This window comes from Martes martes (assembly GCF_963455335.1).
Source record: "Martes martes genome assembly, chromosome: 7".
Classification (NCBI taxonomy): Eukaryota; Metazoa; Chordata; class Mammalia; order Carnivora; family Mustelidae; genus Martes; species Martes martes.
In genome coordinates this window covers 59,076,796-59,089,394 of record NC_137894.1, presented here as the reverse complement: position 1 = coordinate 59,089,394, position 12,599 = coordinate 59,076,796, and the positions used below count along the sequence as shown (strand labels likewise).

The window sequence follows — 12,599 nt, the reverse complement described above, 5'->3', positions numbered from 1 at the left end:
CCTTTGAAATCAACTCTCAAATGTGGTTTTCGATCTTTTTTTAACCTGTTCCTTTCTTTCCTTTTTTTGTCTTCTTCCTTTCTTTTCATTTAATTTTTTTATTTCTAATTTTAAAAACTTTTTTATTTTATTTTATTTTTATTTTATTTATTTATTTATTTTGCATATCTGGCCAGGAAACTTCATGGTGTTATGGTCAACTTGCCGCACAACCGTGTTCAAATCTGTCACCAACAGGTTCATTAAAAACCTGGCCTGCTCCGGGATTTGTGCCAGCCTGGTCTGCGTTCCCTTTGACATCGTCCTCAGCACCAGTCCTCACTGCTGCTGGTGGATCTACACCATGCTTTTCTGCAAGGTCGTCAAATTTTTGCACAAAGTCTTCTGCTCTGTGACTATCCTCAGCTTCCCTGCCATTGCCTTGGACAGGTAAGACAGGGTAGCTAGGGGTTCAACTTTTTTTTTTTTAAGTGCATTAAAAATTAGCATCACAAAGCAAGGGGTGACTAGTTCTTGTTCCACATACTGCTTTGTAGTCCCCTAGTGGTCAGTAGAAAGAGAATGAATAGGGCACCTGGGTGGCTCAGTTGTTGAGCGTCTGCCTTTGGCTCAGATCATGATCCCAGGGTCCTGGGATGGAGCCCTGCAACAGACTCCCTGCTTAGCAGGAAGCCTGCTTCTCCCTCTCCCACTCCCCCTTCTTGTGTTCCCTCTCTCACTGTGTCTGTCTCTGTTAAATAAATAAATAAATAAAATCTTAAAAAAAGAAAAAAAGAATATCTGAAACAAATGCCTCACAAAAGACATGTTGATTGCACAGCAGCTAGGGAAAATAGGACCTTGAGAAAAGATATGGCATGGGGGTGGGTGGGGTTCATCATGAGGTTGCTGGAGCAGGCTGGATCTTGGTGTAGCTTCAGCTTGGTTGGAATCGTTGGTATTTGCCTTGCAATTTGTAGTAGATGGCTCGTCTCATTGATAACTCTGCAATTAGTGCTTTTTGATGTAGGATGAAAATATTTCTGGAAGAACAAGGGGACAATTCAGTGGTTATTTAACAAATGATTTGACAACCCAGTTGTACCCGGCAAGATAATTCTAGAATTCCTTTGGAGGACTGACTTCCAGGCCTTTATATTGTGGTGGTGGTGGTTTTCTCTTCCCGTCCTCTTTAAAAAGATGTTCACTTTGAAATGAATCACATCTTAGCTACTGCCCTGGTACATAATTGGATCAAATTGATCAGGTCAAGTGTAAAGATCTCAGTCATCAACAGCTTCCTGCCTTCTCCTTTTGTTGTGAGCACCTCACGAATACAGTCTGAGATAATAATACATTTTAGAGAATAGAACTAAATAAGTAAACAAGAGCTGAGGAGTCTTCTACATCCGTGAATACTTTTTTTTTAAATTAATTAATTAATTAATTTATTTGACAGACAGAGATCACAAGTAGGCAGAGAGGCAGGCAGAGAGAGAGGAGGAAGCAGGCTCCCCGCTGAGCAGAGAGCCCGATGCGATGCGGGGCTCGATCCCCAGACCCTGGGATCATGACCTGAGCCAAAGGCAGAGGCTTTAACCCACTGAGCCACCCAGGCGCCCCGCCGTGAATACTTTTGATTTCAAGATTTGCAGAGAGGAAACGTTGCTGAGGGGAAAGTGCAGGCTCTTCTGACTTTATCCCCATTGATACATTTTACTGGATTTTAGATGAATTTGGAATTTTTACTTTTTTAAATATGTATTTATTTGAAGAGAGAGAGCATGCACAAGCAGGAGGAGCAGCAGGCAGAGGGAGAGGAAGAAGCAGGCTCACCGCTGAGCAGGGATGCCCCCCACCCCAATTTGGGGTTTGATCCCAGGACCCTGGGATCATGACCCAGGCTGAAGGCAGACACTCAACTGACTGAGCCACCCAGATACTCCAAATACTCCATGAATTTTGAATTTTTAAACTCTTTATCAATTCAAAACTCTACCTTAATGACCTATGAGGGCATGGATTGCAGAACCAATCTATGGAGTCACTTCAGCTGCAGGCCTGGAACTCTGATTCGATTTGCTGCCCAGGGTCATCTGCATGGAGGGACACAGAGTCCCACAAAGTCCCCAGTGCACTCAAAAGAGTCATTGACTCCTAACTTAAGAGAGGGGAGTCTGGAGCCCCAAGTAACTTTAAACCCTGCCTATACACTGCTTTTGTGCTGGGTTGCTTTGGGCAAATGATTAACCTTTCTGAGCCTAATGTTCCTCCGCAGTAAGAAATATTAAATGAGGTCTCCTGGGTGGCTTAGTTGGTTAAGTGACTACCTTCAGCTCGGGTCATGATCTTGGAGTCCCGGGATCGAGTCCTGTGTTGGGCTCCCTGCTCAGCAGGGAGTCTGCTTCTCCTCCTGACCCTCTCCCCTCTCATGCTCTCTCTCTCACTCTCTCTCAAGTAAATAAATAAAATCTTAAAAAAAAAAGTAAAATGAATTATTTATGGCCGGTTCTTGGATAGGCCACATCAATATTTGTCTGTCTTTCTCTAGGCTTCTGTCTCAGTGGGCACATTTTCCCATAGATACATTGTCGGCAATCATTGAACCATCAGATATGCCTGGGAGCCACTCTAGCTCTTTGGGAGTTTCTCACTAGAAATTCACCATCTCCAGGGCCAGGTGAAATAGGTGACAAAGCCAAGCATCACTGGCCAGACTGGGGTTTTGTGTCTGCATTCCTGCTCATAAGGGTCAATAACTCAGCAGATGCAGCTAATGGTTACTTTGTGGGTATCTAGACTCCACCAGCAGGACTTTCTTAGAAGAGACATCAGAAATCTGGAGTTTTACCATTTTTACTTATTTTTATTTTCTTCAAAGATTTTAATGTCTAAGTGATTTCTATACCTAATGTGGGGCTTGAACTCACGACCCTGAAAACAAGAGTCGCACACTCCACCGACTGAGCTTCCCGGCACCCCGAATTTTATTGTTTTTAAATGTTGTTGACTGATCTTCATTCAAAAAAGATTACGGGGGTCACTCAGTCCCTTCAACAAGCTGAATGTGCTCCATGCGATGCCATTTTGCTGCATGTGTCTCTTTTCGTGCTTGGCAGGAGGTCTTTTAATATCTGGAAAGTGCACTTTCAGGTGAAGAAGATACCTCCTGCTCATTTACAGTCATTACCCCCCACAGCTGCACATCGAGGCAACTACTAATCTACTCTCTATCTCTGTATGTTTGCTTCGCTGGGTGGCGGGGGACATTGCATATTGTGGAATCATAACATGTTCTTTTGCATCGGCCTTCTTTCACTCAGCTTCACGTTCATCTGTGCCCAAGCATCAGTGCTTCCTTCCCTTTTTCCCCAGTTCTGTTGTGGTATAATGGACATATAGCAATGTATAAGTTTAAGGTGTATGCCAAGATGGTTGGACTTACATATGTTGTGGAAGGACTGGCAGAGTAAGTTTAGTTAGCATTCATCATGTCATACAGATACAGGGGGAAAAAAGGAAGAATAAAAAAATGTGTTTTTTTCCCTTAATGATGAGAACTCCTAGGATCTACTCTTTAAAATTTGCTCCATTCCTTTTTTGTTACTGAGTAATATTCATCGTATGGTTATACTGTATTTTGTTCGCTCATTTACTTGTTGACTTTTGGGTTGTTTCCACTTTCTGGCTTTTGGGAATAATGCTGCTATGCATCCTGAAAGATTTTTACAACAGGATGGAACAAGAGTGGGGACACGTTATTCTGAACCATTTGCTACCATATCTTGAAGCAATGCATTAATCCCCTTCGGTGGTTTCTGGGCCTTTAGACAAGAAAACATGTAAATGGTGAGAAATCCTTATTTTCTTCACAGCAGGAAATCGATTATATTTTTGCTGTCATTTAAAAAAAGTAAATATGTGCTTTTAGTAGAAAAAGAAGGCTGGTAAAAAAAAAAAATCCTGTTTTATTATGCAGGGAAGCCAATTACTGGCAGGTGTAGGGTGGTGTGCATGAAGGTGAAGGGAAGATAATCCTTTCTCTCACTTGTTCCTCGGATACTTGTTTCCTGGCTCCAAGTCTGTGAGTTCGTTGGAAGGCCATTTCCGGCATCATCTTCTAGAGATGTAAATGTTAACAAGATGATTTCTAGTGAGCCCATGTGCTTTTCCAATACACAGCGGAAGCGGGGTTTTATCACCTGTCAGTTGACCAATGGGAATGTATTCATGTGTGGGTGTAGCACCTTGACATTGGATTAAGGAGCTGTTATTAGAAAAGTCTATCTATATTCGGAGAAAAAAAAATTGAGAGCATGCATAACCTGTGCACTTCTTTCTCTTTTTTTCCCCTCCCAGAAAGAGATCTAGGACACATTTCACCACGCTCCATCCATTCCTGATTATCCATGGTCATGTTGTGCTCACCTCGTATCTCCCTCAGCCTGGAACATTGTCCCCCAGCTTGTCCCCTGCCAGACTCCACCACAGTACCACCTTCTGTTGACGTTTCTCCAGGTGCTCCTATTCCCCGTCCTTCCTTTATGCATACCTCTAGAAGAGCCATCATCTCCTTGGTTATAACTGCTTGCTTGCATGCCTTTTCCCCCATGGACTTCAGAGACATTCCTGTGTGTCTTTTCATCTTTGTGACCCAGTGCCTGGTGTGGTACCTGGCACAGATCTTATGACAGGAAGGCATGCTTGCTTCCCTAGCCCCAGGAGTGACGCATGTTAATAGAGTTGTAAAGTCAACTCCAGCTTTCGCTGACCGCGGAAATGTACGCCCACCGGAGGTCTGATGGCTAGTGACAGCCCTCTGATGACAGATGTGGCTCCTGGGGTCTGAAGAATTGCTCAGTTTCCCTAAATCATTGGCGATACTGAAACAAGGTGCTTTTGGAATTTTGATTACAGAATAATCAAGTGAAAGCCTGAAGGAAGCAAGATCTGATCTGATTTTAGCAAAAATCTAATCATGCAGGCATTGTAGACTTATTAATTGTGAGGGTTACTGAGTGATCATCGTGGGAACCATGGCTATTGAGGAGGCATAATTTTTGTCAGTTGAATTGATTTTGTGCAAGGACCTTGTCAGAGTCCCGTCCCTCACACAGGGTTCTTTTGCCCAGAGCCGCTATAAATGCTAATGATTTCCATGTATGCACTGTGCCATGAGTCTGCTTTAGATATGTGCATAGGTAAATTTCTTCCCATTAGTGGCTTTGAAAATTGCCCATAAGCTCCTCTAGCCCCTGTAAAAAAAAATTTTTTACAAGTTATACTTTATCCCTGAGTTGAAAAATTGATGTCTTTACAGCACATGGCATCCTTTGTATCGAGGGCACCCCTTGGGATCTAATGCTGGTGGTGATATTTATAAAGTTAGCTATGAAATGCAAGTATTTACCTATTTTCCTGATAGTCTTGAGAGTCCCATACGATGGGGCTCTTCTCTGCTCATTTGAAAAAGGTTTTTTTTTTTTTTTTTGGCCTCGTATTGCTTATTTTATACAGCAAGGCCCTCAAAATTTAAGGTCTGGCTTCCCAGTTCCCCCAGTGATTCCCTTCATCTGAGGCAGAATAAAAGAACTTGACCCATTTTCCACCTCTTCCTCCTACTTTCGGTCAGATAGAGGCCCCTCACTTAAACAGTATCTTCTCCTGTGCAATGGAGTTTGCTTGTGCATTTTGCAGGTACTACTCTGTCCTTTATCCACTGGAGAGGAAAATCTCTGATGCCAAGTCCCGTGAGCTGGTGATATACATCTGGGCACACGCAGTGGTGGCCAGCGTGCCTGTGTTTGCAGTGACCAACGTGGCCGACATCTATGCCATGTCCACCTGCACGGAAGTCTGGAGCAACTCGCTGGGCCACCTGGTGTACGTGCTCATCTATAACATCACTACGGTCATTGTGCCTGTGGCTGTGGTCTTCCTCTTCCTGATCCTCATCCGCCGGGCCCTCAGTGCCAGCCAGAAGAAGAAGGTCATCATTGCAGCCCTCCGGACCCCACAGAACACCATCTCGATCCCCTACGCCTCCCAGCGGGAGGCGGAGCTGCACGCCACCCTGCTGTCCATGGTGACGGTGTTCATCTTGTGTAGCGTGCCCTACGCCACCCTGGTCGTCTACCAGACTGTGCTCAACGTCCCCCACACGTCCGTCTTCTTGCTGCTCACGGCCATTTGGCTGCCCAAGGTCTCTCTGTTGGCCAACCCCGTGCTCTTCCTGACCGTGAACAAGTCTGTCCGCAAGTGCTTGGTGGGGACGTTGGTCCAGCTGCACCACCGTTACAGTCGCCGGAATGTGGTCGGCGCAGGGGGCGGGGTGGCTGACGCCAGCCTGGAGCCCAGCCTGCGCTCGGGCAGCCAGCTCCTGGAGATGTTCCACATCGGGCAGCAGCAGATCTTTAAGCCCACAGAGGATGAGGAAGAGAGTGAGGCCAAGTACACCGGCTCCGCTGACCTCCCGGCTAAGGAGGTGCTCGGGCCCTGCCTGGAGGGAGAGCAGGGACTGCAGCGGTCGCCTGCTGTACCTCTCCTGGGCGCCACGGACTCTAGATCCCAGGGGGGGTCAGCGGCACCTGGGGAGCCCGAGACACTGCCTGGCAAGTACTCCCTGCAGTTTGGTTTTGGGCCTTTTGAGTTGCCACCTCAGTGGCTCTCAGAGACCCGAAACAGCAAGAAGAGGCTGCTTCCCCCCTTGGGGAACACCCCAGAGGAGCTTATTCAGACAAAGATGCCCAGGGTAGGCAGGGTGGAGCGGAAGATGAGCAGAAACAACAAAGTGAGCATTTTTCCGAAGGTGGATTCCTAGTCAGGATTATCGAGCCCCCGCACTCCCACCTCCCTTTTGCTCTGGCTCCGGCAGGATTTGGGCATCTCATTGCAACCGAGTATCGGTTGCCGCCTCCTGTGTGTGCCCCCTGCTTTTTGAATGAGAGGGAAATCTATAGAAGATCAACTGTCCTCTTTATCGAGGGAGTATATATATGTGCGTCTCCGTGGTCTGTGTCCTAGGTGAAGTGTGCGTTCCTCTCTGTGGACACAAAAGCTGGGCAGTGTGCAACGGGTCTTGGAATGGATACTCCCTGTGCTTTTTCTGAGGACTCCTTGGTTCCTGGGCCCCGCACAGAGTACAGGGAGAGAAAAACATCTGTGAGTTTGGAGGGAGCAGGGCACCCTAGGGGAAGCCCAAGAGGATTATGGAGTGGTGTGGCCATAAAGAAAAGGCCTATTTATCCTCAATAGGATAATATTTATCCTCAAATAGGATAAGTATTAAAAAAATGTTTCATAGTGATCTGCATCTTCAGGGGAGATAGGGACTTGGCATTTGACACCTTTTCTCTGGAAGGCCTGATTGTATGACTCAGTTAGTTCTGAAGCCCTTCATCTCTTTCACTGGGATGTAGATGAGGAAAGAAGCTTCCACTCCCATTTGACAGACAAGGCAATAGATGTGCTTGGGGGTCAGGGAGGAGATACTCTGTCTTGACGATCCTGACATTCTCCTGGCACCACTGAAAACCTCAGAAAGTTCTGTCTGCAGTGTTGATTGGAAAACACTACAAGTGCTTTACTATGTCTTTCCCCCTTAAATTGCATTAGTTTTTCAACCAGTGAGAGAGAAACTAAGAAGTAGAGAAGAAAGACAAAAATGTCCATGCTATATAGTCTCTTCTCTTCCAATGTTGATTTCATGTGAAAGGGGCTATGTCAACATCAGTAGCAGTGAAGTATATTGAAAAAAAGAAAAAAAAACTATCTTGTGCAAACTTTTGGAATTAAAAGGCAATTTAAAAATGCAGAGTTACAGGGCACCTGGGTGGCTTAGTGGGTTAAGCATCTGCCTTTGGCTCGGGTCATGGTCTCAGGGTCCTGGGATTGAGGCTCATCGGCCTCATCGGGCTCTCTGCTCAAGTGGGGAGCCTGCTTCCCCCTCCCCCTCTGCCCGCTTCTCTGCCTACTTGTGCTCTCTCTCTCTCTGCCAAATGAATGAGTAAAATATTTAAAAAAAATGCAGAGTTAGTGTGCACTGAGTCCTCTGGAAACATCATGCTAAAAATACTTGATTAGGAAAGGTGATGCTGCCCAGAAGAGTGACAGAAGTCAAAGCTGGCTTCCTTCTGATGATGACTCCAGAACCCAGGTGTGGCCAGCCTCATTTTCAGTCACTTTTTGCAACTATGGTTCTCTCTTCATTTTGGACACAATGGAGGAAGAAAACAGAAAAATTTAATCATTTTAAAATGCCAAGGCGGCCTCTAGCCCAGGAAGGCACCTTCACTTCCTCTTTTCTGGTAAAGTTTTAGCAGGAGTCATAGTGGATAGAGGAGGAGGACAGTGTCCTCAATAGATTAGCCTCCTGGCGGGGCGTGCAAGGGGGTTGGTGGGGGGCTCTCACAAGCAATTCAGGTCCACTTTGGGGTGGATTTCACCAGTCTAAACTCAAACCATTGATGACATTTCACTTTAAATGACAGCAAATCAAGTGCCAGCTCCACTCTTCTCTCTAGGACATTTTGTTTTTGTTAATAGTATGTTGTGGGAGGGGGGGCAATCCAGTGCCTTGAGCAAGCCTTAGTGAATGTGGGCAGAAAGTGGGCATTCTCACCGGCAAACTTCCTTCTGCATCCCAACGGCAGTGGCCCTCATGGATCACTTCCTGTTGTCCCTTGGAGGAAGCTCAGACTATGTGTAGAGAGTTTCCTTTTCCTGTTCTCTTCCTGGGTGTGGTGTCTTGTGATTCCAGAATATGAACCCAACTTCCTTTCCCTGGGAGAGGGTAAGCCTTCCTCTTTGTGTTGTGTCTCCTTGCAGTGTTGTGTGCTCTCAGCACAAACCGGGGGACTGCCACACCCTCTCTTGGCGCCCCCTGCCCCCAGGCCCTTTGTGCATGCCGTCTGTAGCTCTGTGGCGTCATAGTTAACTGTGACCCTTCAAGCTCAACTTTCAAAACCCTCACAGTTGTTACAACGTTCCTTCAGGGGAGGCATAATCTGTCAGAAAATTGTGTCTACTTTAGAAGCACCTGTCAAATGTAGCCACCTTGGTGTTGTTCTGATAATATATATGTACATCTTAATACATTCTGGTGAGGCAGAATTTGGGAGTTATTTCTTATGTATGTTTGAAGCAGATGGTTGACTTCTAACAGGTCATTGCCAGGTGTATTTCTATAGTCTTCGAAGAATTCCATTTTAATAAAAAACTGAAAATCCGTTTCTGAACTCAAAAAAGTTGAATGAGCTCTGTTTTGTTTGTGTGTTTCCTTCTCTCCCTCTAGAGTGGGTGTATTAATGTAAATGCTGAATATAGATTTGATCAGTCACAATGATATCGGGGAGGTGGAGGAGAAGTCAAGGGGATGATCATGCAGGAGAGCGATGTCCTCATCTACCCTGACAGGATGCATGTGATGTCCAGACTGAATGGTGCAAAACAGAGCAGAATACACATATTTTGAAATATGGAGATGTGTAACTGGCTGAAATTATTGCAGGTCATTGTCTCTGGGACAGTGTTGGGTGTTTGTTTTAAGCCTTTTTGTTATATTTTAAAACAATCTAATGTATGGATTAAAATGCAAATAAGCTTAAAAACGTTCTGAATTTTGCAGCATACCATCAGACTAAACAAAAGAAAATAAGAAGAAACCATAAGCATCATTAAAGGGAATTGAGAAAATAAGATGATTTAGGCTTTCGGAGTCAGAGCAACCAATGGCTTTCTGCTGATAGGCTCAGATAATGTCAGTTTACTCAGATAATTCCTTTGGTTCGACTCTGGGCAGCTGTAGGCTGTTCTGAATTCGATATTTTCTCAGTAAACTAGAAGTAATATTTTTTTCTTTTTTTGTGTGTATTCACTAAAGTACATTTAAGAGCCATTGTTCCTTTTTTTTTTTTTTTTAAGATTTTATTTCTTTATTTAGAGAGAACAAATAGAAGAGGCAGTGGCAGAGGGAGAGGGAGAAACAGACTCCTCACTGAGCAGGGAGCCTGATGCGGGGCTTGATCTTAGGACACCAGGATCATGACCTGAGCCAAAGACAACTGCTTAACTGACCGAGCCACCCAGGCATCCAAGAATTATTGCTACTTTTTTTTTTTTTTAAGAGATTTTATTTCTATATTTGAGACAGGGGCAAGAAGAAGGAGGCTCCCTGCTGAGCAGGGAATCTAATGTGGGGCTCCATCCCGGAACCCTAGGACCATGACCTGAGCCGAAGGCAGACGCTTAACCAACTGAGCCACCCAGGCACCCCTTATTGCTACTTTTTAAGAGCAAATTTAAGTAATGCTAGTTTGCTTTGGAAATTTAGAACCCACCTAATATTTCAGATTGATACAAAAATACTGAGTTTAACGAATTCAACTATTCTGGACTTGGTTTACTTATTTATAACGTGTGTTCCCGTCTACTTAAGACAATATGGGAAGTGAACATAATATAAGTACCATTGCATTAACTATTTCCAGTCGCTAGAATATTATCTAGAAGATCTCAATTAGTTTCAATTTACAATACTCTCTGCCTTAAAGTTTATTCCCTTGGCAGCATTTGGCTTCTTGATGCCTGCTTTGTATTTTTATATGATGTTTCACTAGAGGATATTAACGCAGAGCCCGCAGACTTGCAGTAGGCAACAATATGATCTCTATTCTGCAGCTGGGGAAACTAGAAGCACAGATGGCCACATCATTAGCTCTCAGAGATGGAGCAAGTAGAGACAGAGCTAAAAACAGTACAGAAGGGATTAAGACCTGATTCTTTCACTGCACCCTCCGAAGTACTGATGATCATTATCATCCGTTATTATGATTATTTTTGAATACCCACTTGGCACGTATTATTAAACTGTACTCGGGATTGGATTAGAGCCCTTAATGCCTGACAGCTGTTTTTCTCAGCGTTATTCCTCAAATTTCCTTCGGCTCCATGATCTCCCCGGGTTCATTGTAGAGTAATTGGGTGCAGAGTAGATGTTAAGAAACTCTTAATGGGATGCCAGGATTGTGATCATTCGGCTAAGAGTATTCCCAGACATCGTGTTCTGCCTCATGTCCTTTTTATTTCTGCACCGAGGTTACCTTTAGTTTAAGAGTCATTGCCATCAAATCACTCTAAGCCATCGCCCACACTTCTGCAGGGACACTTGACACTGTTTTCTGCAAGTATTTGAAATGTTTACAAGATTCATTCATTTGGAACAGTAAATATTATTGCATTTAATAATGCTATTATAGTGGAGTGGAAAGTACTTAGGATATGGTTCCTGCCCTCTAGGTGGCTTGAGGGAAGAGAAGGAAAGCTCTTGCAAGAGACAGACAGCAGTAAATGTTTAAGTGCTAACAAGAAGTGCTGAAGGAAAGGGAAAATTATGTTTCACTGACTGTGTGCATCTTCCTCAGCGATTTTATTTGATGGATGGCAAGGTTTTTCTTTAACTTCAGGAAATGTCTCTCTCCAAAAAATTCCCATTTACTTCACATAGTCATAGCACTTAGAACATGGAGGACCTTAGCCTACTATATTTGAAGAAATCGGGGCCTACAAGATTGATTTTTTTTCAAGACCTTGGACCAGAACTCATGATTTTTCTTTTAATATTTTATTTATTTAGTTGAGAGAGAACGTGTGCATAAGCTTGGGGGAAGGGCAAAGGGAGAGGGAGAAAGATTCCCCGCTGAGTGGGGAGTCCAGTGGGGGGCTGGACGCGGTGCTCAATGGATCCCAGGACCCTGAGATCACCTCCTGAGCTGAGAGCAGTTGCTTAACCGACTGAGCCACCCAGGTGCCTCCGGAACTCATGATTTTAAAATATGCCTAATCCATAAGCAAGATGGGGGAGTGGAGACCAGCACTTTTATAAATGTCTTTCTCATGATGAAATGTAAGTAATTCAGTAGGTAGCCAGTTGAGAGGATGAAGAAATATTTTCCTAAAGAAGGCTTTCCCTTTTCCTATCTGCTGCTAACTGCAGATAGGTAACTGCTACTCGGCACTCAGAAGTCCCCCTCAGCGCTGACTCTTTGTGTCTCAAACGAGTGGGGGTGAGGAGTTGGAAGAGGTCTAGCCTCTGCCCCTGTCAGGATCACTAGACATGGTTAGGGTTCCCAAAGGCTGAAAAACTCACTTGGCCAGAAATAGTTTGCTGGAGGATTGGACTCAGTACCTGAACAGGGAAACATGGACAAACACACATGAAGGCAAGTGTACCGCCTGAATCCAAAGTCCCTTCAAATCTGGGCCAAGGTAGCAATCCAGATTCATAACAAAAAGCACAACTGGCTGTTTTCACAAAAATACCGTCATCTGTAGCAAAACCTGTAAGATAAATGAGCATTTAATAGATAACGAATGTGACCCGGGCCTGATAATTCATCTTTCTTTCATTCTCCAATCTTGATTGGAAGGCTGCTTTTATTTGAAATAAAAGTACTCATTTTACTAACAAGTGCAGGGAAACCTTCCATATGGAATCTCAAGAACATTTTGATTTCTCTCTACAAAATAAGGAAAGGAAAAGTGCTCAGGGGTTACCTCCGCATTAATCAAGAGAGGGACTCGTAAATTGAAACCTGTAGAAGTGAAGGGCTTTGTCTTTATGA

At 44.4% G+C, this 12,599-nt stretch overlaps 1 protein-coding gene across 2 annotated transcripts in view; it reads left to right on the top strand.

Annotated features, from left to right (window-relative positions):
* GPR176 (G protein-coupled receptor 176) overlaps positions 1 to 7,723 on the top strand; it is a gene marked incomplete at its 5' end in the record, with an annotated part of 131,565 nt that extends 123,842 nt beyond the window's left edge. Inside the window, 2 exons of one of the 2 annotated variants that reach the window (XM_080809383.1) lie at positions 177 to 429; positions 5,677 to 7,723. In XM_080809383.1, coding sequence (XP_080665509.1) covers positions 177 to 429; positions 5,677 to 6,799 — 1,376 coding nt within the window. In that variant the 3' untranslated portion in view covers positions 6,800 to 7,723. The remainder of the gene's footprint in view (positions 1 to 176; positions 430 to 5,676) is intronic. The other variant, XM_080809384.1, reaches the window with a different exon arrangement.
* Positions 7,724 to 12,599: the final 4,876 nt, after the last annotated feature.